This window comes from Ambystoma mexicanum, chromosome 3p, assembly GCF_040938575.1.
Source record: "Ambystoma mexicanum isolate Mex_15411 chromosome 3p, UKY_AmexF1_1, whole genome shotgun sequence".
NCBI lineage: Eukaryota > Metazoa > Chordata > Amphibia > Caudata > Ambystomatidae > Ambystoma > Ambystoma mexicanum.
The window spans coordinates 414,608,780-414,636,561 of record NC_090925.1 but is presented as its reverse complement, the minus strand read 5'-3'; the positions used below and the strand labels follow the sequence as shown (position 1 = coordinate 414,636,561).

Sequence of the window (27,782 nt, the reverse complement as noted above, 5' to 3'; positions counted from 1 at the left end):
GCCCTCAGGAGCATCATTGTACTTGGCTTCTGCTGTATTTTCTGGTTGCAATATTGGTCTGAGCAGCCGTGGCTTCCGTGTCTATGCGCTGTGCCCTGCAGGACTAAAAGGCTGACCTTTGTAATGAAAGCTTAGACATACTTTCTTTTTGTACCCAGGAAATGATGGTTAAACACACTAGTAACCAGCCACACTCCAACGTTAATGAAGCCATCAGTGTGAAGAAGACGCCACTTCTCAAAAGGAAATCGTTGTGTGTCAACATAATTCTTCACCTACTTACACCAGACTACGCCTCAACACACCATCTCCTGTCTCCTCTCAGCACCCATCCACATGCCTGACCACATGGGCTGCTCTCTACTGGAGCCTGACCAGCCCTGCTGAGCATTCTTTGGCCAAATGCACACACGCATCCTAATCTTACTCCATGACCTCAACAACATTCTGGACTTCGGTCGTCCGAGGGCATTCCCACTAACAGTGCTTTGATAATAATGGTAAAAGGTGCTATATAAATGACAAGTACAATACAATACAACGGCAGATTGCACAATGTGTTACAGTTAGACCAACCATACACCATGTGCACATTGACTGACTGTTTCCGATTTTGGTATGATTTCTCACATTCGAGGTGGGAGTGGGGGCAGGGGGTCATAAGTCGCGTAGCTGTACCATCCAGAGAAACAACCAAGTTGGGAAATCAATATGTTTATGTAGGGTACCTTCTTACTGAGTAACCTTCATATGGACTCTTGTATTTGAGTAATCAGGCATCAATTCACTGCTTCAAAATGTGACAAAAAGAAGGTTGGGACATTCCAGTAACCATGGATACTGAAACCTGAAAGGAGCCAGTTGCCCAAAAGTGTGAACCCAAAATCAGCTTCTCAATTGGTTGAATAGCTGTGCATACGTTTTGGCATGGCTCAAAGAAATGTTTGATTGTGTCCAACAAAGGTATAGCAGTGTCACTATCAAACCAATATATAACTTAAGGATGTGCTCCTGCGACATGCTAAGAGACCCCTCCCATCGGCCGGGGGAGAGAGCACCACCTGCTCTTCCTCCTCACATTGCTGCCCTAGTAATCAAAACCAGACATAACTTCTCAGGTGACTTAGATTGTCTAGAGAAGCATCTTGTTGCACTAATGCCAGTCTCTATTGAGGTTATAGCATTGGATTGGTGTTGTTAACATTCATATAGCTGAAAATAAGTTGTACAACACGATCAAAATATCAGCGCAGTATCAATTTTCCCTGGGAACTCACTGTAACTTCCAACAAGGAGGATTGGTGCTTCACTGTGACGAAGACGTATGCCGAAGGATTAATGGCACAATTGCATTTAAGGGCACCACTTCTTGGCCTATCAAACATCCATGCGTTGATGAATTTCTAGTACTTCCTTCCAGTGTACTAGGAGCTGGCATCAATAAAAAATTTAGTATTTCCCTCTTTCTGATCATCATTCGATCTGAGCCACACCGAATGAGAAGCCATGCATCCCTCCTTTTATTATTACATGCTCTATACCACAACCCCCTCTATGAATAGTGCGCTCAAAATGTTTATTGTCCTGACTGTTCGGGCATGTGGTTTTAAGCAAACTGTGATCGATCGTAAAAACATTTCCTATGCACCTTACCTTAGTTTTCCTTACTTTTACACATACGAAATCAAGCAGCAGTGTGCGGCCATCTTGTGCTAATCTTATCTGTTGCTGCATCGCCCTAAGGTGAACTGCCCTTGCGGCACTAAATCATATCCCCCACCCCTGAAGCTGACATCACTAGACTCGTACTGCCCATTTCACAATGCGAATGCCCATCTCGTGCCAACGTTCTCTGTGCGCCAGCTAATGATGTGTCTCCATGGAAATGGCAGGACGCCTCTTTCCTCAATAAGTATAAACAGACCGCTTCTCATCAGACAACATCAGAGTTGCTTTTTCAATTGTTTCACTGTCTTTATTTGTGTATCCTGTGACTCGTTTCTGCTCTGTTCAGCTATCTTCATTGCTCTTAACCCGTGCAAACAGATACTAGTACTACCATTACTATCGATTTTAATTGTGTCGTATAATGGCAACAATCCAGCCCTACCACTACAAGCTGGAGTATTCCGAGGCAGAATTAGTTGAAAGAGAAAGATGTGGAAAGGATGGGGCATCGGACGACAGTTGGGAAGACGAATCACTGGATCATGAGCCTGAGCCTAGTCGCATGGAAGACGTTTCCACCTGGTGTACCTGCAATCGGTGCAAGGTCATGCCAAGCGAGGAGGAGAACTGCTGCTCTGCTGCAGAGAAAACTCTGGATGCTTGGCCTACATATCGGAAGAAGACACACCACCGCTATGCGTTACTGAGCTGCATGACTTCAGGGCAGCCTCCCTCACAAGGTCTGTGTTGAGGATTATGATGGTGCTTATGCACGAACTTCCCACAACAGTTTTCCCTCGCAATCCAAGTAACGAGTAAGTGTACTCTAGATGTGATGTCACTTAGGCCACTAACATTTCATGTGTGTCTCTAATATTGTCGTAACTTTGATCAATCAATGCCAAATGAATGTAGTCTGTCCATTCAATACATCTCTCGTGATTTGGGGAAATCATAGTGGTCATTTTTTGTGTCTTTCACCTACAACCAAGAAACAATATTTCTCTTTGCACCAAACGTTATGGATTGCGTGGGTGTTCACCTTTGTAATGTGTCTACACTTTAAAGCCCAAGCTGATTGATTCATGAAGTAACATTTCTATTGGCAACTATTCCATAGGATACAGGATTGCATTTTCATCTAAGGTTTGTACACTTATCATGTTCATTTAAATACAGTTTGTATGTTTCTCTTCCACAGGTGGTACAGGCGGTGGCCTATCGTGCGTTTACATGATGGCTTCATGGGAGGCTTGGATATTGCTTTCGACGAGTAATACCTGCCTATGTCGTTGGTGCCATTCGAGCCAAATTCCCCATTGATAGCGGTCAGTACAGGGGATTTTCCCACACTGTGCTGCAAACCGAAGTATACAATTTGTAGTACATTTGTGACATCAACATCAGCAACAAAATTAAATACAAATCAACTTTTATGAATAGTTGTTTCAATTTTTCAGTGAATCAAGGACATGCTTACTTGTCCTGGCAGGGCTGGCAGGTTGAGAACGGCCAAGGTGCCAAACACCATGTACACTTCAAAGGTATCTTCCACACAGGGGCCATTGTTCACATGGCCTCCCCAAACCCAGTGTCTCCAGGAAGGCTCCCCTGAAGCAGACCGCCCCCTGCAATCCACATAAGTGTGTCTCTTCCTCCACCAGTGTTCCGGGCCTTTTCTGCATGCCTCATGCCCCTCCATCCCCCCTCCAGTATCAATGGCAGTTCGCACCTGTGGCCGTGCCCTCCCAAGGGGGCTGGCAGGGTGGGAACGGCCAAGGTGCCAAACACCATGTACACTTCAAAGGTATCTTCCACGCAGGGGCCATTGTTCACATGGCCTCCCCAAACCCAGTGTCTCCAGGAAGGCTCCCCTGAAGCAGACCGCCCCCTGCAATCCACATAAGTGTGTCTCTTCCTCCACCAGTGTTCCGGGCCTTTTCTGCATGCCTCATGCCCCTCCATCCCCCCTCCAGTATCAATGGCAGTTTGCACCTGTGGCCGTGCTCTGCCAAGGGGGCTGGCAGGATGATAACGGCCAAGGTGGCAACACCATGTACACTTCAAAGGTATCTTCTGTGCAGGGGCCATTGTTCACATGGCCTCCCCAGACCTAGTGTCTCCAGGCAGGCTCCCCTGAAGCAGACTGCCCCCTGCAATCCATATAAGTGTGTCTCTCCCTTCAGCAGCGTTCTGGGCCTTTTCTGCATGCCTCATGCCCCTCCATCCCCCCTCCACTATCAATGGCAGTTGGCACCTGTGGCCGTGCTCTGCCAAGGGGGCTGGCAGGGTGGGAACGGCCGAGGTGTCAAACACCATGTACACTTCAAAGGTATCTTCCGCACAGGTGCCATTGTTCACATGGCCCAGCCAGACACAGTGTCTGCAGGGTCCCCTGAAGCAGACCGCACCCCTGCAATCCACATAAGTGTGTCTCCATTCAGCAGTGTTCCGGGCCTTTTCTGCATGCCTCATGCCCATCCATCCCCCCTCCAATATCAATGGAAGTTCGCACCTGTGGCTGTGCTCTCCCAAGGGGGCTGGCAGGGTGGGAACGTCCGAGGTGTCAAACACAATGCACACTTCAAAGGTATCTTCTGCACAGGGGCCATTGTTCACATGGCCTCCCCAGACCCAATGTCTCCAGGCAGGCTCACCTGAAGCAGACCACACCAGAAACATGTCACTCATTCACATACATACCCACTTTTCTAATTCTTCATAAACCCCTAGATATTTATCCTGAGAACATCTGTGAGCACTGCAAGCCAACTCGTGATTGTGCTACATGTGAACATCTGTGAGCACTGGAAGTCAACTCTTGATTGTGCTACCTGTTCTCCGGCTACTAACTACCCGGCTTGCTGAATCTAATTGTTTGTTAGTCAAGGTAAAGGCAGGTTACCTAATCATCTCTTTCTGATCTCAAAATGTCTATCTATTTCGAACGAATGTACCCAGTAGTGTAACGTTCATTCATCTAATTGACTTTACTATTGTATACTGTTTAAAGTGTTCTGATCTCGATATATAGCAAATTTCATCAGTGTCAATTGTGATAGAATTGCATCTTTTTCGGACCATGTCTATAAGCATGTTTCCTTTTGATGCATGAAAGTACATTCAATGGGCGTGTAACACGTTACGATTTCCGTCGCATCAATCAATTCTGTATGAAAGTTATCCCTGTGTATATTCGACTACGCTACACAGGTTTTGTTTCTTTGACCAAAACAAACATTGCATAGAAAACTTTGATATAATTCCATTAATCTCATGCCTTCAGTAGAATTTCTTTGTAATGTTGTGTACTTTGTTTATACAGATGTGTCAAGAGTGCCTGCTTGTATGGTTTTTGGTTGCCTTTCTAAGAGCCATGACAAAAGTCAGGGCACAATCATGCATACCATTCCAGAGGAATATCGATTTAATAAGAGAATGGGTTTGACATTGTGGTTTCTGGTGGATGAGCTTGAAAGTAGAGCCCAGGATGTCTTGGGGTACTTGAGGGCCAATCGATTCCGCATCTGCAGCCTGCACTTTACCCCGCATATGTCTGACCAATCGCAGTACAAAAAAAAGCATCGACTCCGAACGTCTCCTGAATTGCTTCCAAATGCAATTCCAACTCTATCCATGCACATGCTGCCTCAGGTGAGTCCTGAATGATGAATTAGCTGTAGGCTGTGGGGTACTGAACAGGTAACTACATGAACGGATTGGTTCTTTCAGTGTAAATGTGTCTTACTAAAGCTTGCATATTTACCAGATTGTATTACTTTTTTAGTATACCACATTTTACTACATATCTGTCCCTGGTTTATGGAGCATCATAGAAAGTAATTATGACCATAGTAAACAATGTCGTGGTGCCCTTCAAAAGAAGCATAATCTTTTCATAATCGGTTGCTTGACATGTCAATTTTTTTAGGAGAGCATACTGACAGAAGCACAGACCCTCGCAAGTGACGATACCACCGACACGTCTAGTATACCAATGGTGAGTCCTACAGACTTGCAGAAGTTCATATTATCCAGAGTTGGATCTTCCCACGCTTCCCATATATGATGCAAATCTAATTTTCCTTTTTACCTGTGCGTGACAATGCACTGAAAATGAAGGAGCAAAATTCTGCATCCATTTCTTTTCCTGAGTCTTCAACAACTTCGAGCGCCTATCGGGTAATTTTATTTCACTTTTCAATTACGAGAATGCATTATGCTTGGAAATCAAAAAAATATGAAAGTGTTTATGTATCCTGTTGGTTGTTTACACCATGTGTCATTTATGGGTTTCTCTTTATATGTACCATTGCCTGCATCCTATTGTCTCTGTTCCATTTCGCTGTTTTCATCCATACTAAAACAAGCACTGTGTGACAGGGGGATGCCGTTACTTTGACTACAATTACATCATCCATTGGAGCTGATCCAGAGTATGAGGTATGCGTACTGACAGTTCCCTTCAATGAAAGAAAGTAAATCCTACATAGGATACTATTAGACAGTGACCTTCATATAAACGTGCAGTGTTTCAAACATTTATCATTTCAGTTCTAACGTTACAATTTCTACCCTAATGCAGAATACATTGCACAATGTTTGAGGGCAACATTACAATCAGTATGTGTTGGACGGTGATCTCTGATCGAGTACACTTGCCATCAATCAGGTGAAATTCAAAATGTATATTTTGACTAAATGACGTACACTGTTTACAAGGGTATGTATGTAAGCGATGTGTGCAGTGAAAGATTTTAACTCCAAATACGTTTGACTTTTTAAAAAAAAATATTCTATTCAAGGAATGTATACAAAGTCAGGAATTGGAAGAGGAGGCACATGGATCAGAGGTGGTGGACCGGCTTGCTGGTGCGGTTGTTACAGAGAAGACAGCGGTTTCACAGAAAATCAAGAAAACAAGGGTAACTAACAAACAATTTTGTATACTTTTTTATCTAAAGTGCTATTTACTGTATGTGTGATTTACATTGAAAAAATGTTTACAACCCATCTCCTAGAGGCCCAGAAGCAAAAGAAGTATAAAGAAACAGACAACAAATGAAACCGAAGATGCAGCTTGCCAAACAGATTTCACCATGGAGCAACTACTACTTCAGGCGCAGCGTGGTCCAGTCAATAAGCAGACACGAGATGCTTATGCCCAATGACCAGAAAATTAATTGAAAGTGACTGGCGAAGCAAGCAAAGTGTTCTTGGACCATTGCTACAATGTGAGAACTCGACAAGATGAAGATGAAACTGAATATAATGAAAATGCTTTTGAATTACTCGCTGACCATTTGACACAATCTACACCCGATTCGTGTGCAAATAACACAAGCTGAAGTAACAGAGACTGAAGCTTCTACGCAATTGATCAAGGAACTTGCCAAACATCTCGACTACAGTACGTCTAGTTTGGCCGATTTGTCCACCACAGTTGAGTGACAAACCACAATCATGCAGGACGATTGGCTAATATAGGAGCAGAAATACATTGTATCCGAGAGCTGCCGGGAAGAGATTATACTGATGCTGAAATGTGTCCATTCAGTGAGTGGGAAAATATGTCGGGAGCCATTGGTGAATGTGACTACTGTATTACAAGGCACTAACCTGAAAATCCAAGCCACCTGTGCCCACCTCCATGATACATTTTCATGGTCCGCTCAACCGATGCTGGGCAAAGTACCAGCTGGAAATGTACTGTGTTCAGCAGCTTCACTTTTCAGTGGCTCTACTTTTAGTAAGTTGTCCAGTTTCTGTCAATTTGTGTGACTTCAGTTCCTTGCTAAAATGCAGTACTACAAATATCGAAGAGAATTTTTATTCCCCGCTTTTAGTCAAGCCTGGAAAATTGAACACATGTCAATTGAAAGGACATTCTCTGGCAAACGGTTCAGGCTAGCTGGCGATGGACAGTGTGACATCCCCGGATTTTCAGCAAAGTACTGCACAGACCACTTTGAGGACATGGAAACTAAAATAAATGTGAGTTCAGAGGTCGTGCAGGTGACCCAATGTGAATCCTCAGTGGCCATGGAGAAACCTGGTTTCATAAAATCCCTCGAACATATTAATTCAAGGGGAATGCAAATAGACCTCATAGCCACTGACAGAGTTGTTTCAATAGCCAAGGAAATGCGAGAGCTGTTTCCAAACATTCACCATCAATTTGATGTATGGCACGCTGCCAAATCAATCAATAAAAGAATCTCAGCTGCTGGTAAAAAAAAGCAGTCTGAAAATATTTTACAGTGGTCCCAGTCTTTCAGCAACCATCTTTGGTGGAGCTCCAAAACTTGTGATGGGTCTGTGGAAATTCTACTTGAAAAATGGCGCTCATTGATTGATCCAACGTCCACTCATGGACAGAAAACCAACATTTTCACCAATGTGCACATGGACCTTTATCAGAGGAACAGGAACGCAAGAAGAAGTGGTTGGTTCCATCTTCACCTCCACACAAAGCTTTTGAGAAGATCTTGTTTGATAAAACTCTTTCAATAGACCTGAAGGGACTCACACAGTTCTGTCACACCAGAGATTTGGAGGTGTTCCACAATATGTGCCTAAAGTACGAGTCCAAGAGGTTGCATTTCGGCATAGATGGCATGCAATCTCGTACATTACTAGCCGTATTAGCACATAATGAGAATCTAGGCCGAGAACAATCGAAAACTGCAGGAAACTTTGGAATGCTTCGTTACACAATGGCCTTTTAAAAAAGAACCAAGAAGGAGGTGGCGCTGTGGAGCAGCCCAAGATGGCTGCCTAGCTCTTGAGCTCCGTGTGGCTCCGGCTGAAATCCGTCATCAACTGCGGTTCCTTTTGCCTGCACTGCCTTATCCTTGGTGGAGCTGTTGCCCCTTCTCTTCTGGCAATCTTGCTGCAATCCCGACCCGAATCGGCCCCGGGAAGCCTGCAAACGGGATTTCTGGGCCTGCTGGCAGTTGGCGCGCCTGGCCTTGGCGGGCACCTGGCTCCCGTCCCCTGGCCTCCTTCATCAGCCACGGGCGGCGGCCGCGGAGCGCGGGGCCGGTGCGCGCGGCCTCGACTGCCCGCCTGGGCGGGCCTCTGGCCACCGGGCGTGGCAGCTCCCCTGAGGACACCGTCGAGCGGAGGTCCGGTGCCGGGACCCGCATGCTCTCGCCTCCTCCTCCACAGTCGGCGCCGGAGCGCTCGTTTCTGTGCGGCGGCTGCGCTGGAGCCTGACCGCCTTGACAACACGCGGCCTGCTGGGGGGCGACCCCACCTCTCCCCTGCTATCAGCGCCGGAGCGCTCGTCCCGGCGTGGTGACCGGACTGGGACCTCGCCTGCCACTTCTCCCCTTGCATACAGCGCCGGAGCGCTCATCTCGTTTAGGCGGCCTGCTGGAGCCAGGCTACCCTGAGCTTGTGTGGCTCACATTACTGGACTAAGGAGGTGAGGAGCGGGGGGGTGCACCGGGCGGACCCCCATCTACTTGTCTGCCTGCTCCTGTGAATCCTGGCCCTCTCACTCTGCCCTGCGTGTCATCTGAGCGGCCTGCACCCCCGGAAGACCTGGATCTCTGGCCGCAAGCTGCTGCACCGCTTCCCATACTGGGGCCCCGGACCGCACCATATACGGGCTACTGGGGGCCGCCGTGTCTCGGGCCCGGTGGGGTACCGAACCTGCACATTCCCATTCCACCAGGGCCACCTGGCAAGCGGCTTCTACTCAGTATTCTCTGACATGATGGGAGGGGGACCTCTATAAAACAACTGTCCGGCTTCATTATCAGGAAGCCGCTCGCTCGCTAGGGCTGGTTGCCCTTTCCTGTCGACTCCTACATGGCCTTGGCTTCCGACTCTCCTGCAGCCTCCCCGACCCCACTGCTTCTATAATCTGCCTGGGCTGTCTTTTCTACCTACCACGTCTGCACGCTCTGCCACGCGGAGCCGGATCTTCGGGGGGCCACTGCGAGGGATCCAAACAGTGAAAAGCCAAGGGTGCGGCACCCTTGGCTTTTCACTGTTTGGATCCCTCGACTGGTCCCTCCACTCCGTCGTCTGCCCCAGCGGCCATCTGCCATCTCTGTGTTTCTATCCACAATGCCAAATAAAACCAAGGGGGTCTATGGGAGGGGAACCATGGATAAATTTGCCAAATCAGTCCCGAGGGAGGAGATGGGACACGCATCGTCCTTGCAGGAGGACCCGGAAAGTGACACTCCCTATGGGGCGAGAACCCCTGATCTGACCACACTTATGGAATCCATGACCAAGAACTTCGCCTCGCTCCACGAAAAATTGGACGACATTAACGCCAATGTTGCTTCTCTTAAAACCCGAGTGGACCAGGCAGGCACCAGAATTACCGAGGCCGAAAGTAGGATATTCACGAACGAGGACGAGATTCATGTGCTGCAGATTACCGTCGCCTCCCTGTCGCGCGACATGAAAAGTGTGAGAGCCAAGTGTGACGACCTAGAATCGCGCTCCCGTAGGAATAACCTACGTATAATCGGGGTCCCTGAGAACGCACGTAAGGGCCGCATGGAAGACGCTGTCGAAGCTCTACTCAAGGATCTACTAGGCAACCCGAATCTCTCACTGTACTTTACTGTCGAGCGTGCACACAGTGCCCTGTCTCCGCGGCCCAAGCCGGGGGATATCCCAAGGCCCATCATTGCCAGGATCCTCAACTATCGGGACAGAGACCTTATCCTCCGGCTGGCCCGTGAGAGGGGAGACTTGCGCCATGAGTCCCACACCATCAGGATCTTCCCGGACTTTTCAATTGCGGTGCAGCAGGAGCGGCGCCAATTCCTTGGGGTTAAGAAACTGCTTAGAGAACGCAATGTCCCGTATGCCATATTGTACCCGGCACGTCTCAAAATTACTCACAATAATAAACTATACTTTTTCACTGTCCCGGATGAAGCGGCAAAATTCATCGAGGCTCACATACCACTCCACAATCCGGTGCCTGACCACGCCGGCGCTGACTGACCAGATGTAGCTTAGTCTGTCACTGCTTCACCTGACTGGTAATCCTTCAATGTGCATGGGTCAATGGCAATTTTCTATCATCAACCATGCGGTCTAGGTACCCTTAATTTACTTACGGGCCGTGGCCCGGCTTGGGTGTTGGAGACTAGCGCTGGGACCCTACAAAGACTCTGTATTCCGCAGAAACCTGTTATTTGACAGCTTATGCTGTCTTACGCAATGTTTAAGTAGCCGTCCACACGGCAACAGCGCACCTCACTGCAATTGCAATGTTTATGTTTTATTGGATGCTACTGCTAGTTGGCCCCAGTTGGGCCCTGGAAAGGGCATATCCCTGTTGGATTTCGCCCACGGACCCTTACTTCCTGGTGATGGTCGGGTTAGTTGTTGGCACGTGCATCCGGGGGGGGTGGGGTGATTTCCACTGCACGTTGTGGGTGGGCAGTGAGGGAGGGGGGTGGTATGGTTGGGGTCTGGGGTAACAATATTGTAAATGACAGGGGGGGTTTGGCAAAGCACACGACATCGGGGCACCCTCGCGGGGGCTCCCTTCATTCACTGTGTAAGTTTCTACAGCGGTTGTGGGATGTACCTTAGTCTCCTGTAATGTCCACAACAGTGATGTCCTGGAATATCCGGGGTTTAAGTAACTACACCAGGGCGCGCAAAATCATAGCCCACGCCAACAGACATGGTTGCAAGATATTACTATTGCAAGAAACACACTGTGGGGGCCTGCTAGCTAGGTGCATCGCACCTGCATGGGGTCCACACAGGTACTTCACGGCTTATTCGACCCGCGCCAGAGGGGTATTGACAATGATCCACAGGTCACTTAAGTTTGTACTCCACAAGAGCTACATCGATCCAGAGGGAAGGTACATTATCCTACACTGCGCAATAGCGAACAGGGACTATTTACTGGTTAATACGTATGGCCCCAATGTGGACTCTCCCGACTTTATTGACCGGATTGCTTCCATACTGCTGGGATACGTAGGGGTGCAGATCATTTGGGGGGGGACATGAACTTTATCTTAGATACCACACTTGACAGAACTGGCACGGCCCCCAGACTCCTTTCCAATGCGCCGCGCAAGCTCCTTGCACATAGCATTGCCCTTGACATTCGAGACCCCTGGCGGGTAATGCACCCGCCGACGCGGGAATATACTCATTATTCCTCGGTGCATGACAGCTCCTCCAGAATTGATATGTTCTTCCTGTCTAGTTCTTTGCTGGGGAGGGTGTTGGAAACTCAAATATTGGCGCGCACCCTGTCGGACCACTCACCGATCCGGCTATCTATAGACTTGGGCGTGCCCGCCCCTACAATTAACTCTTGGCGTTTCAAGTCCTTGGCCTTACAGGACATAGTATTTAAGGCTGATATATTGTCCGACATCCAGTCCTATTTTGAACTTAATACACCTCAATCTACCACTACAGGGGTCCGGTGGGAAGCTTTCAAAGTCTTCATCAGGGGAATGTCCATATCTAGGGAGGCGGGAACCCTCAAGGCCATTAGGGCTGCCCTTGCCCGCTCTGAAGCCAAATTAGGCGAACTTGAGAGCGCTCATCCTACATCTATCGACCCCGCGACTCTATCCCAGATCAGCAAGGAACTCCAATTTTTCAATGAACAAGCCACCAGGGAAGTCCAATACTTCAGTCGCCCACAGGCGGCTCGTAGGTTTGGAGAGGGGGACAGACCTGGCAGGACACTGGCTACATTGGCCAGGGGTGAGTGGGGTCAAACCCAGATAACTTGCATCAAGGACAGCCTGGGGTCGGAACGGTGGTCTGACCAACATATTCTGGAGGTCTTCACAGACTTTTACTCAGAGCTGTACACCCAACCCCCCCGAGCACAGTGAGTCCCAAATGCGCGACCTCCTCCAGCAGATCTCCATGACTATCGTCTCCCCCGCTACCAGGGACCAATTGGATTCCCCCATCCTGCTGAATGAAATAGTTGAGGCTATATCTAAATTCCCTAAAGGAAAAGCACCTGCTCCCGACGGGCTGACAGCTGAGTTCTACCAGGAGCATGTGACCATCTTGGCTCCCAAGCTGCTTGAGGTTTGGAACGAGTCACTTCGGCTGGGCACTCTTCCCCCTTCGCTGCGCGAAGCCACCATCACGGTCCTGCTCAAACCCGGTAAACCCACTAACGAGTGTGGATCATATAGGCCCCTCTCACTGATGAATTTGGACACCAAAATCTTCACCAAAGTGATTGCCAACCACTTCCTCCCGGTCATGTCGTACATGGTCCACGATGATCAATCAGGCTTTGTACCCGGAAGATCAACATCCCACAACATTAGGAGGCTGCTTAACATCATGGCACGTATTGACCAAGGGGGGAGTGCGGTTGCGGTCACACTGGATGCCCAGAAGGCATTTGACATGGTGTCTTGGAAATACATCTGGTTGGTCTTGGAAAATATGGGGGTAGGGCCCAATATGATAGCATACATTAGGTTACTGTACACTTCCCCGGTATCCAGGGTACGAGTTAACTCTCAGACTTCCGGTCTGTTCCCTCTCTTTAGAGGTACCCGACAAGGCTGCCCGTTTTCCCCGATCCTCTTCGCCTTGGCAATCGAGCCGATGGCCGACTACGTCAGGGAGCGGCATGCGCGGAGGGGGGTGCGGTTGAAGGACTCCCCTGAGATCATCTCACTGTATGCGGACGATGTGCTACTCTTTATAAGAGACCCAGCTGTTCATCTGGACCCGATCTTACGTGACGTCACCCGCATAGGCACATACTCGGGGTTCACTATAAATTATACGAAATCTGAGATCCTCCCCCTCACTAGCTCCACGATGCAGCCCACCACCGAGTACCCGCTGCGTTGGTCCCCGAATGGGATTAAGTACTTGGGAGTCCAGGTGTCCCTCGCCAGAGAATCGCTACTAGCAGACAACTACCAGGCAGTAGCTGAGCAAGCCGAGGCCAAAGTCACGCGCTGGCGTACCCTTCCACTATCACTAGCCGGCAGACTCTCACTGGTAAAAATGATCCTGCTACCCAAGTTGTTGTACGTATTTGGTAATGTTCCAGTCTGGCCGGGTAGGAAATATTTTACGAACCTGCATAAATTATTTGCTCAATACCTGTGGCACTCTGGCGCGGTGTGTAAAAAGTGGTCGGATATGTCACTACCCTACAACAGAGGGGGTTTCACAGCCCCAGACTATCTGAGATATTGGACTGCTTCACAGGTGCAGTTCGCATTTTACTTGTACCCTGGGCCCCCACCCCGTCCCCACGTCAAACTTGAGGTTCTGGCAGCGGCAGGCACTGATGTCATGTCCTTGATTCTAAACCGGCAGTATGTGCCGGACTCTCCCATTGATCCGGTCCGGACCACGGTACAGGCTTGGGGCCAGATATTCAAAACTTGCGACGAGCAATGTCTGTACTACAAATGGCTCCCCGCCTGGAGGTTTCCCGGGCTGGAGCCCACGCATGACACCGCCCTGGCGCGCCATTGGGAGGCCCTGGGATACCGCGCCCTTACCGATTTCAATCCAGAGGGACAGTTTATAACACCGCAGACGTGGAGGCCGGGGCACTCGGGTTCCGTTCTGGAGCTCCTGCAGTTCTACAGACTCCGCGCTGCCTTCCGAAATGCATGGCCTGTCTTCCCCATTGAACCCCGGGACTCTCCTGCGATTGCTTACATCGCCAACTCGGGTGGCGCCCGCGGGGTGGTTTCCTCATTATATAAGCTCCTCTTGACCTCGCCCTCTCCACTTCCGTCCAGGGTCCGTGATGACTGGGCCTCCGAGCTGGAACTGGTACTTACTGACCAACAGTGGGAGAAGATGTGTTCCCATACTAGCAGAGTGTCCCTAAACGTCCACTACCGCACCATACAATATAAACTGCTCAACAGGCTGTATTACACTCCAGGTAAAGTGTCTAGGTTTGCTTGCTCCGATCCTCGGCTGTGCCCCCGCTGCGGTGCGGAGGGCGCTGACCACTTGCACATGTTTTGGGGCTGCCCGGAACTGGCCACATTCTGGAGTAAAGTCATAGAGACACTGTCTGAGATCACTGACACTGAGGTGGACCCTGATCCAATGGGGGTTCTGTTTGGAGTGTGGCAGGCCGGGGGAGCGAGAGACATTATTAAGTTCTTAAATGTAAGCTGTATCATAGCCAAAAAGTGTGTCCTACGTAGCTGGAAGAACGCCAGCCCCCCCCACATTCCAGAAATGGTTAAATGTACTCACCTGGTCCCGAAACTTTGAGAAGGGGTTTCTGGGTATGCTCCCAGTACGTTCTCGTCCTCGAAACATATGGTCTGCATTCAACAGCTACTTGATTAGGTTAAATGACACTTCCTCGGTGGATGAAACCCCCTAACGTCCCTATTGCTGTTTGGCATCTTGGTGCTCTGTGATATGTTATTACTCAACCGCTGTTACCATAATTTTGCCTATATGCTCTGTATTCACCTGTATATGCAACAAATTTGTGTCTATTGCTCGGATGTGTGTGTATGCCTTTTGCCTCTGTCAGCAAAAATAAATTTCGTTGAACGGTTGACTTCCCGCTATACATGATTAGCAGCGGTGTGTATGTTCCACAATGTTTGGAAATCTATTCAACTTGAATTTCAAAGCTATTAAATGTATTGAGAAGTATTAAGCGTCCAAATAGTCTTTTCAAATGTATCCTATTTGTTAATTTTTTTTGCAAGAAGTGCCTGTTGGATTATGCCATCAGTGTGTGTTTTCCACCTTCTCGCTTTCGGCCAGCTCTTGTGGGTCCTTCACTGATCAGGGCACGGGAGGGTCAGATGGATATCAGCATGAAAGCAACTGCAGGGTCTAGAGTTGCCTTAGCATGCATGTGTCCCAATAGACAGAATAAATACGCGTCCCACTAGGGAATGAGACCAAAGCTAAATAACAAACTTGGCACGCAAGAACTAATGACTGTAAGCAAAACACCACATGGGCTGTTGCTGTGAAATAGGTGCATTCTTAAATATATTTTTATGGGGGCATGTTTTAGGGGTTGTTCCTTTCGGATCCCTTATCAGAAAGGCTGATCTTTAATTTGTGGCCTTTGGAGTCTTACAATTTCAAACACAGTGAGGATAGGTGTTAGTGTTACCAAAATATATGACCACTCTAGATTAGGTATATGGTAGACGAATTGGAGGTGTGTGGGGGTAGGGTCTGGTGACCAGATGCGTTCAAAGGGAATAGGGGGCATGGGTTCAGGGGAACGCGGCCTGGCAGGGAGGGGTTGGAGATGGCATGAGTCAGTCAGCAGAGATGGATGGGGCCCTAAGGTTGGAGCAGGCCTTGGTCTAACATTCTTGGATGAGCACATTTTGTCAGGGCTCGATACTCGCTGCTTGTAAATTGGAGACGCGCTGAGCTGACAGAGGTCAGAGGTGGTGGGGGCTGCCTGTGCGCAGCACTGGGAGAGGCAGGGTGAACATTTCGCCAGGGGGGCAGAGGGCCTAGAAAAATATGGTGTTTGGAAGGACACAAAATGGAGTTCAAAGTATACACATTAGCAATGAAACATGGGTGATGCAAATAGGTACAGGAGGGATGTAGATGTCTCCCACCTTAGCTTATACGTCATTTGCCCGGTACGAGAATGGTGCAGTGGGGCGGGATATACCGTATCTACTACAACCTATGTTAGTGCACGGGAAGTTCACTGGAGATGGAAGGGCACATGGATTTATGACTTAGCAGTGTCTAACGTTATCCGCAGAGTACATTCCTCCGTGAAAACAGGGCTCACACAGACATGACAATGGGGAGGACTCTTACTGGAACTATTGCCCTAAAATAACTAAATCACTATCAATATAGAAGAGTGAAAAAGTATTACCAATAGCGCGGCATTGGTGGATGCCAGCAAAAAATATTTTATTTTTTTAACATATTTTTAATGCGACGTTGGACGGCCGGGCTAATCGCTCACATGGAGTCAAGGTCACTGCATTTGATGTTGCTTGTGGGCAGTTCACACCGATGCTTTCTGTACAGTATGTTTTTGATTTGTAGCTTTTCTTCACCAAAAGGAAAATTTGCATACACGCTCCTAAGAAGGTTCAATTGTTGTTCATCCTTGGAAGAAACAGGAAGGATTCGCTATGGACTGAAGGACAGGAGGTGTGCAATACCCGCAAAAATTATAAGTTTCACCATTTTAAAACTGGACAAAGGAACATGTGATTTAATTTCATGAAAACCGTTGATCTGAGCGGACACTCTGTGTTACACCAAGAGAATGGAAATACCAAATATAATGTAAATATTACTGAAGTTGGGGCATATTGGTTGGGGCATATTGTGACGACACGCAAAAACAACTTGTATGTATTTGTCTTTGTCCCGGGCACATGGACAGTCCAGCACTGCAATGCATGGAGTCCACGTCTGGGATCCCCCAGGTTCCACCAACAGCAAGTTCATTGCTGATATTCCGTTATAATGCTGTCTATGTGTTGTTCAAATTCTTCTGTCAGTTTCCGCATCCGCATCCCATCTGCAATCCATCCACATCCCATTGCGAGCTAAACCTACTCCACAGCACTCCATACGCCATACACATACTCCATAGCAGTAACCTCTCAGGCACATCGTACACTCCACAATGTGTTCTCTGTGTTTCCATTGTTTCTGGTTTGTGTTCATTATTAGGTTTCAACTGGTGCAAAATTAAAGGGTAAATGGATACATTTGAATAAAGAACGGCTATTGAAATATATATCTGTTATGGTTTCTACACAGCTACATCCTTCATTTCTGCGAATGTCATTGATTCCAGATCCCAAGTGATGGCTACTTCAACAGGCAGTGACAGATAAACCTAAATGGCTGGATCGCAATTACTCTTGTGTGGGACGATCGCCCCGGGACCGATATGCCCTTTTGCGGTACCAGACACAAGGAGCAACCTGACATCGTTTATGGTGGTCTAGCAAGAACTTGAGGCCAAAGCCTTGCGATTCAAGGTGAGTCCAATGTGCTTCTTCTACAGAAACAAACACTGTGTGACTCATAATAAAGATTTGATGTATGAACACAACAAAATGACAAATTTGGTTGAAAATGGAAATTGGCAGATGTTCTCGGAGCGTTTACTGTGAAATAAAAGCATATTATAAATTGGAGAGTATTGGTGTTTCCTTTAAAAATAGTGTTTTCTATTACCATTTCAGACACACTGTGTGGTGAGAGGATGTGTGTGTTGATTTTCTGGGTTCTGCGTCAAGTAACGTGAAGACGTAGTTGATGACTGGGTGCGTTTAGCTATGCTGCACACTAACGTCATGAAAATAGGTGGAGAATATCGTTGGGAATAGTGATGTCATCTTCATGGGCGGGGGATATGATTTAGTGCCATAAGGGCAGGTCACCTTAGGGCGGTGTGGCAACGGATAAGATTAGCACAAGATGGCCGCGCCCTGCTGCTTGATTTCGCATGTGTAAAAGTGAGGAAAACTAAGGTAAGGTGTATATGAAATGTTTTTACAATCGATCACAGTTTGCTTAAAACCACATGCCCGAACGGTCGGGACAATAACATTTTTGAGCGCACTATTCCTTTCATTTTCCATTGTTAATCGGTGGGTCTGCAATCCTACTCCTCCTTCTCGCTTCCTCTCACCTTTTTCCTCCCCCTTTACTCCAGCAGACCACAGTCTGGTTATGCCTGGAGGGGGCACAATAAACCACAATTCAGATGCTGTAAGGCCACTATGAGGCTCATTACGAGTTTGCTGGTAATCCGCCGGTTAATTCCCCCAGGCCTTACTGGCCTTACCGTTACCGGCATATTAGGGGTGCCACAATGGCGGTAAATTCCCATTCCATTGAGTCCCATAGGACCCCATGGAATGGGTTTCCTGCAATCACAGGCACCAGTAGTACCAGTGCTGGTAATTGCGCAATTATTTGCCGCCAGGGGCCTGAACTACAGGCCGGTCAGGTCTGCTGGTGACCCAGAGCCCTACCCGGAGTGTGCCGGTCTGGTAAAAATTCCAAAGTCAGTATTGCCAGCATTTTTTCTGGCATTTTTACTGGACAGGCACACTCAAAATGATCCCCTATGTTAGTGAGTGCTGCATTATAACATCTTAAAAACATAGCTTAAAATTCAACATAAATCAGTTCCTTATCTTAAAAAAGCTGCAGCGCAAATTCTGCATTACACCCGATTGTCATAAATATACAACAGAGAGATTGGCCACCAGGAAACTTGTCCCATGCCACCACACCATCAAAAGGATCTTCTACACATTGAAGAGAACGCACTGCGGGTCCCCGGAGGAATCTGAGGAATATAACAAATATAAATCATGAAGGAACTCTCTGTCCATTTCTGTCCGGCACGTGCATCCTAAGTGCACATTGAAGGGACTGCAAGGAGCGATCTCACCATTGCAGTTATGAAGGGAACTCTACATGGCTGACGGGACAGCGAGGTTAGCAAAGGACAGAAAATAAACAATGTCCTTCCCAGACAGTGCCCCATCTTACTTCAACACTTGCGTATTCACACATTGTGCATTTAAAAGGCTTCTCGTTGGTGTGTTTATAGCGTCGGTGACGCAAGAGTTCCCCGCTGGTTACAAATGACATGTCGCATTCATGGCACTGATGGGGCCGCACCCCTGCAAAAGAATGAATCTTGTGTTATTACAATTATTTCTTGTGTTTTACAGACATATTGTAGCATTCTTATTAATAAACTGTGATCTGCACACTTGATCTTTTCAATGATTGTGACAGCTAGGATTTTAAGAGTGGCAGTCTGCTCTAGCAGTAATTGCTAAAAGTATACATGTTGACAACAACCCCGCTACTAACCAAATGCCAGCGTATATAGTGACTGCCTTCCCAACAGGACTGCCCAGCTGGTCCAACCTGCACATTTCTCCACCTTCTGCAATAGACTCAACTTAATCACCTGCTGTGTCTTTGCTCTTACGATATGATTAATACCACGGCTGTCCCAAACCATGATTATTCCTATGTCTGACCCACACTATGATTATTCCCATGCCTGACCCACACTACAATTATTCTCATGTCGGACCGACACTATGATTATTCCCATGCCTGACCCACACTACATTTATTCTCATGTCTGACCGACACTATGATTATTCCCATGCCTGACTCACACTACAATTATTCTCATGTCTGACCGACACTATGATTATTCCCATGCCTGACCCACACTACAATTATTCTCATGTCTGACCAACACTATGATTATTCCCATGCCTGACCCACACTACAATTATTCTGATGTCTGACCGGCACTATGATTACTCCCATGCCTGATCCACACTAAACTTTTTCTCATTTCTGACCCACACTAAAAATGTTCTCATGTCTGACCAACACTATGATTATTCCCATGCCTGACCCACACTACAATTATTCTCATGTATGACCCACACTATGATTATTCCCATGCCTGACCCACACTATAATTATTCTCGTATCTGACCCACACTACAATTATTCCCATGTATGACCAACACTACAGTTATTCTCATGTCTGACCCACACTACAATTATTCCCATGTATGACCCACACTACAGTTATTCTCATGTCTGACCCATACTATGAGTATGCCAATGTCTGACTCATAGAACGATTAGTCCCAATTCTTGGCCACCCTTCACTTTTTTCCCCATTTGTAGATTATGGTTTACCTTTTGTCTTTACAAACCTGTCTAAGTATGACGTACCTGTAAACCATGAATATTTAATGAAAAACTGAGCTTCCTTTATGAACAAAATTGTACCTTCTCACAAACATATAATTTTACAGTTTAAATTGATTAAAATGATTGCTGTTTTATCAGGACTAAATGACACCTTGTGAGGATTATAGCAACGGATACTGGAATTTCACAAGTTTAGCGAAAGCTACTCTCCAAATGTCAGGGTGTATTCTTGCAGTGGCTTAATTTATTAATGGAAATCATTGATTGGAAACGTACCACGTAGGTGGTAAAGTACCATTTGTCCTTTCACAAGTGCTAGCATACTATTTGTCACACTGAGTAAGGCACAACACAGAAAATCCACCTTATTAGATGCTACCATTTTGCCACTATTTACTGCAGACAAGGGTAAGAGGTCCACAGTCCAATTCTGAGTTTAGCTTGTGCTGGCGCACAGGATTACATGGCAGGAGCCTCCCCACCTTCTTCGTGGTGTTCCTCAAGGTTCTTCCCTCTCTCGTAGGTAAGTAATCGATCTGTTCACAAAAGCATACATTCCTGAACAGATATGCCCCAGTACAGGACAAGCCACATTTTCTTTGAAGATATGATGGGGAGAAGGACACCCTACCAGTTGTGTTTCACATTGCTGGTGAGTGGGCCGTAAAGTCCAACTGGATTCTTCTCAAGATTAATAGTGAGTCAAGGGTGCCCCTTAAATGCACACAAGGCTCTAGCAGATATTGCAAGGGGGTTACAAAGGGTAGATATTGGGGATTAAAGTGTCTCCAAACTCACAATTACACTTTGTACTCAGTACTGCATGCCTACTACTCAAGGCTGGACCTATGGTTGGTTCCACATTCACGCATAGGCATAAAGAAGGTCCTGCGATACCAATGTCATACTGTACTAATAGCAGAATTCCCTGATAAACCCTGGCCCCCTCTGATATGTGCTTGAGCATGGCAATGTTTAAACAAGAGGACATACAAACAGGAATAGTTGCACTAAGGAATAAACACTGGGAACTGAGGTCTATGCCAGAGGTTTCGATCTGACTTGCTGGGAGGACATGAAGCAGGATTGGATGATGGGTGCAGTGTTTTTCTGAGCCAAGAGAGAGTTGATGGCGAGTTTTAAGTGTTGAGATGGTTTATACCTTGTAGAACATTCCTATGCAAGCAAGATGGTTGTTTTACGAGACCCTGCTATGGATCGTTTTGGGAGTGGTTGATATATACCGAAGGGCCTCAAAAGTGCTGGAACATTTATTTACAGCTCTGTGACACTAGCTTGGAAGAGAATGCCTTGGCCTCCTCCATAAAATCTCATTGGGGGCACGAAGCGCCGCAACGGGCCTCAAAGGGGCAGTTGTGGCAGAGATGTCTGCGGGTGCTGGAGCCTTTATTTACTGCTCTGTGACACTGTGTTCCCCTGAACCGCGTTCCGACGAGGATTTAACTGTGGAACTACAAATTGCCCCTCATCTATTTCTATCCTGCAGTGCTGGCTCGCAAGAGAACGCCCTGGGCTCCTCCATAAAATCTCATTAAGGCGCTAAGCACCGCAAAGGTCGTCAAAGGGGCAGTTGTGGCATTTGAGGCTGTTGAGATTGTTGCCGCTCGGCACCTCCGCTCCCGATGCTCACTATAAATGCCATATCACATCATATCATATCACTGCCCAGGGGATATACATTCTTAAACCAGTGCAAGGAGCAGGGTTGCTGGACAAATATGCCAAGAGACTACCTGGAGGTGCTTAAATACTGAAGCACTATTGCTGGGAACGGAGGGTACCGAGTGTGAAGAGCTTTCCTAGTAGGGAGTTGAACTGTAAGCGTAAGCACCGGATACATCTTTAAGCAAACTGTTTTCCTGTTAGTTGCTGTGATTGAGCATAGAGCACTCTGTGCAATTGAGAAAACTCACGTCCTAGGGGCTCACTTCTTTTTCTTCTCCGCTTCCTTTTTTTCCCATAGCCTCCCCTTCTTCGCCTCAAGCTCTACCCTTTCCTGGTACCTTTGATAACTCCTACTCCCCTCGCCACTTATTTTTGAGGACCCCCGGTGTCACTGCGGGACCCTGGAAATAAATAAACAATCTCAGGATTTGCTGCCTCGAAGCCGCTCCCCTTGTAATCATAACCACGGTGCAAAATAGCTTAAAAAGCAAGAGTGGCGGTGCAGTGATTAAACCCAGTCTTTCTCACAGCGAAATATGTCCAAAGAGATGGGGAAGTCCAAAACCACTAAGTGGGTAACACTTAGAAGTGACTGTTGCACATCGGCAAAGCGCCCTTTGAGCCCACAGAATGCAAAATTAAAAATGATCTCATCTCCAGGCAGAAAAAAATGAAAAACGAGAGAGAGGGGGCTCTCCTGACCCTATGCAAGCTAAGATAGAGACTTTATTTGGGACAAGCGCAAGCAGCAAAAACAAAGGACCTGAGAAGGAGCCGCAAGGGTCCCAAGAGTAACATGAAGTGGAGGCCTCTGTGGAGAACATATCAATAGACAACAATGGCTCTATGCTGAAACTCTGTAAAGTTATCCAAAGAAACTCTATGGGTCCAAAAGATTTTGCCTATGATAACAATCTGGCCTCAAACTTATCGCAAACCGCAGACTTGGAACAGCAACTCACAACACATGGTTCATCCTCCAGTGAAAGTGAGATGGAGGAAGAATCGAGCCTTGAGGTCTCAACTTTGTCCCAATTCTCCCAAGAATTCTTCGCAACCACTGGCCCTTCTTTGGTAACACTTGATGCAACAATAGAGACAGTCTTGAGTCTCTGAGCTAAAATCGCAGAGGACCAGCGGGGGATCCAAGACACTTTGGCAAGAGTGGTAGACGTGATACTTAGGGCCAGCCAAGAACTTGAAGTGCCCGAAACCACTCATCAATCCAAGGTCAGACAGAGACACCTGGATCACAGCAGGGGCAAAATGGAGGCCCAATTCCAAAACTGTAAGACCATGAATGATCTATTAACAAAAGAAGCCACAACCTCCCTCGGGAAAGGAAATAACTACTTACTCCAGCCACTCTCTTCCAAGGGGGATGGTTACATGGTGGCGACCTCAGAGAGTGATGCCATAGAGGCCCTTTGTGCCAAAACTTCCCTAATGGAAAATACTTCGCCCCCTCATAGAAGACCCCAAAAGAAACAGCAGTTGTCAACAAGAAAGAAGCAGCAAGAAACCAATTTGAGAGCAATCACAAAATCCAATGCCAGAGATGGACCGGAAAAGCCCCTTAAAAAGCTAATGAGGAAAAAAGACAGTCAGCAATCGGCTGGGGATGGCACAATAAGGAGGGTACAATTACAGGGCCCACTGAATGACTGCAAGTCCCCCCCCCACAGGGGATTAACAAATTACTTCCAGCATGCCTAGATGTCACACCTCGCACACCAGAAAAGAGGGCCCCAGTAGGCGGAGTGGGCCCCTCGGCTTTTGCGTCCTACACCAAATCAACCGGGCATGGCAGACAGCCTCCCTCTAAAACAACTCTCAGGGCTACCACCACAGACCAAGAGGGGATAGACGGAGACCAGCGTGATGGAAAACAAAACTTCACAAGTTCTCCTCTGCCTCCACACCCAGTAAATCCCAAAGGGGGAGCCTATAGCATACGTCACTCTATAGACTAATGGAAGCGAAGAGTGGACAAACTACAACCCCCACTTCCAATCTATAACAGTAAACAGAGACAGAGACGAATACTACAGAGACAAACCCTTTGTAAAGTTGATTGAGACTAACCCTACCGTTACCAGCCCATTTCTTAACCAATCATGGCTCCTAGAACTGTTTCACTTGGTTCCTTCACTGGAAAACATTACGTCAAGAGACATAGGGAAGCTGGAGCTTCCAAAGTCTGATAGTTCAACCAACTGGGTGCTGGTTAATTTAATCTCCTCTTTCATGGTGAAAAATGTCTGCAAAAACGATCTGGCGTTTAAAGACTTGGGTTTTGAGTTTGTATTGTTCTGGCCACATGCTCAAAGTATCTCCCCTGCAGCACCACCCCCAGATAAAAAAGTAGCCTTTATCATGGGAAACAAGCAGTGACAGGCAGGGAAAGGAGAGAAAGACAGGGTACTGGTCCCCAATACAAATATCTAGTTTGTGACCAAGGGCTGATGACTGGCAGCTTATTTCCTGGAACACAAGAGGCTTTTGTTCCTTCCTCCACTACCAGCCAGTGCGGGAATTGATAAAGAGGGTGCAGCTATTATGTTTCCAGGAGATATGGCTGACGACCTGATTTGAGTTGGAAGGTTTCACGATCCTATTTAACTTATCAAAACCCCTTAAGAAGGGTCACCCTATGGGAGGTCTGTTCATCAGGGCAAAAACGTATCTGAACCTAACAAATATTAAACTGCGTCACCTCACAGTAACCTAATTTGTGGTCAAGTAAATAACTTCTGGCAGGTAGGACGACCCACATTGGTGCTAACGCTATATGACCCATCAGGAGGGGAGGGGACAAAGGGTTTAAGAAAGGTTTTGGTAGACACCCTCAGAAACTGGAGCCACTACTTTTTTAAGGGGTGGCATCATCCTGACAGGGGGTTTTAATGTGGATTGTGTCTATAACCAGGCAGGTAATATCTGTTTGGGGAGAGAGGGTGGCCTGTGACCCAGAGCATGCAACTACAGAGTGGCCCTAGATGAGTTTGAACTCTCCCCCTTTTTAGTAACAGTTGGGAAAACGCAAACAACATAGTCAAATGTAACATACAAGAGCAGTATTGATTTCATCTTTGTAAACACGATCATTAAGAGGGCTTCCCCGAAGTTTGAAATACTTCCTGCCCCAAGTAGCGATCACGCTACACTAAGTATGAAGTGTAATGGAAGCATGGACAGATGTACCATTGCAGGTCCCGTGAACCCCCACAATTAATTTGCAGAGAAACAGATTACTCTGGTCAGAAGCCCGGATCACCCATTTTAGCCAAGCAGTTGGAGCACTTGGACAGAGTGAAGAAGACATCTTAGCCAACTGTAATTGGGATCTAAAGAGATTGGTGTACACATTGGCCAAATATCCCCCATCAGACAACCAGTGATTGCCAAACATCTGTGAGAAGTAAGATCCAGATTTGACCCTGGAACATTTAAGTCAAAAGGGAATTAAATTCACTAATAAGGAGAATCAAAAGATCACAGAATATTCCACTGCTAGAGAAGAGAAAACTACGGAAAAGGGCCAAATTGAGGTACAAAGTATGGTTGCGGAATTATAAATATGGGGAACACTCAGCTGCCTGGAGATATATAGACAAACTGATGAAAATACATGACTCCAAGAAGTCCTGGCCTCTCATTCATAGTAATGGGATGGGCAGCATAACATTGGAGGTGTGTGGGGGTAACTGGGGCACAACGGTACGCCTTTGTTGGGAACATCTCTAGACGGGACAGGGAGCTGGGGGATCAAATGGAAACTTGTACAATTAGGGACACAGTAGTGGAAAATCACATAAGGGGAGCAAATCCAGAGGGGCTGTTAGTCAAGATGAAATCCTCAAAGGCAATAGGGCCTGATGGTCTCTGCTACATAGGGTTGAAGAGTGATCCCCCTTTATGGGGTCCTCTCCTGCAATCCCTCTTTATACACATCTGTGAAACAGGGATCCTATCTAAGAGCTAGAGAATACTTATGCCAGTCCACAGGAAGGGCCTCAATAAATCACCTTCACATTTTAGATTGTTAGCAATGCTGGCTGAGTGGGTAAAGGGAGAAGGCCTGCTTCCCTTTCACCAAACTGGCTTAAGGAAGAGATGCGGAACAACCCACTCCATATGGGCCCTGATGACTTTGATAACAGACACCCATGCCTATCCCGGCACAGCGATTTCCATCACTTTCGTGGACTACACAGCTGCGTTCGACAGCGTCATTAGAGTAAAGTTATGGGAAAAGTTAGCAAGATGGGGAATAGACCCCTGGCTGCTATTTCATCAAGGCACTCTATTCTGAAACAGAGTTTCAGGTGAGACTTTCCCAGGAAGGAACCCTTACTAAGTCCCTCTCAACTAACAGAGACTTTAAGCAGGGATGCCCTCTGGTCCCCTTGCTATATAATTTATATGCGTCAGAACTAGCAAAAGCCCTAGACAAGGCATGTAACCCCCCCGCCCCTCAATTTGGAAGGGAAGTCCTTAGCTGTCTAATGTATGCCGACAATACTGTTATCATAGATCAAACGGCCATAGGACTTTAGCGTTCGTTGGAGGCCTTGCATATTTATTCCAGAGAACATGGGCTACACCCTAACAGCACAAAGACCAAAGTCCTCATGGTAGGAAAAGGAGCATACAGGGCCACCGCATTCAGATGGAACTTAGGTGAGGTAAACCTGGAACAAACGGAAGAATACAAGTACCTGGGAACGATGATCAGAGCAAAACTTATCCAGACTCAACTGAGGGAGGGAGTGACAACCAGAGTCTGGAAAAAGTGGTTGGTGATGAAAAAGATAATTCACACCTATGGTGGCAATTCTATGCAGGCTAAGACCAGAGTATATAGGCAATCGATAGTCCCCAGCTTCCTATATGCTCTAGAAATCTTTCAATTAAATATGATTGACTGGCTTCCAAAGATGGAGGCAAAAATATTGTGCTCTCTGCTCGCTCGTCCATCTAGTGTACCAGTAGAAGTAGTGCGTCTTGAATTAGGGCTACCCTCACTGCTCTCACTATGGAAGATCGCGGCCTGCAAAATGAGGGTAAAAATACAGCCCAGTGAAACTGGGGAGCTGACGATACTGAGCCTCACAATTCCCTGTTCAATCCATTGCAAAAAAAGCGTTTGGTATAGGCAACTGGGGAACACGATGGCACAACACTTTGAGGATCTGGGAATCAAAAACCCTTCCGGTAACTTGGTTAGAACTTCACCTGACAAAGCTGGAGAGGAAAACTAGATTCCATGATATTTCACTGGGGGTGAACCACTTGGCAACCCTACGAAAATACACAGCCTATTCCCACCAGGGTTTTGACAGGGATTCGGCAAGATCCTACCTTACAAAACTTAGCACCCCCACATTAACACGATTCATTCTCTCACTTAGATGAAATATTCTCCCGGTATTGGAAAATTCTGGGGCTTGGGAGGAGATCCAATGGGCCGAAAGGCAGTGTCGCCTGTGTGCCGGTCCAGTGGAATCTCAGAGACACATACTTACAAATTGCCCAGCACTCATGAGGGAATATGAGAAGGGGTATTCTAAGTTCAAGATGCAACAGACAGACCGACTTTGGAATGCAATCTGTGGGGCAGACTCACTCGTGATCACAGCAGCGGCATTCCATGTCTGGCAAAGAGCCTGGGGGAAAAAATCAAAAGGGACAACAGATACGCTCCACAT

At 47.1% G+C, this 27,782-nt stretch overlaps 1 protein-coding gene across 1 annotated transcript in view; it reads right to left on the bottom strand.

Annotated features, from left to right (window-relative positions):
• CTCFL (CCCTC-binding factor like) overlaps positions 1-27,782 on the bottom strand; it is a 311,708-nt gene that overhangs the window by 259,472 nt on the left and 24,454 nt on the right. The window contains exon 3 of the mRNA XM_069650133.1: positions 19,183-19,316. Coding sequence (XP_069506234.1) covers positions 19,183-19,316 — 134 coding nt within the window. The remainder of the gene's footprint in view (positions 1-19,182; positions 19,317-27,782) is intronic.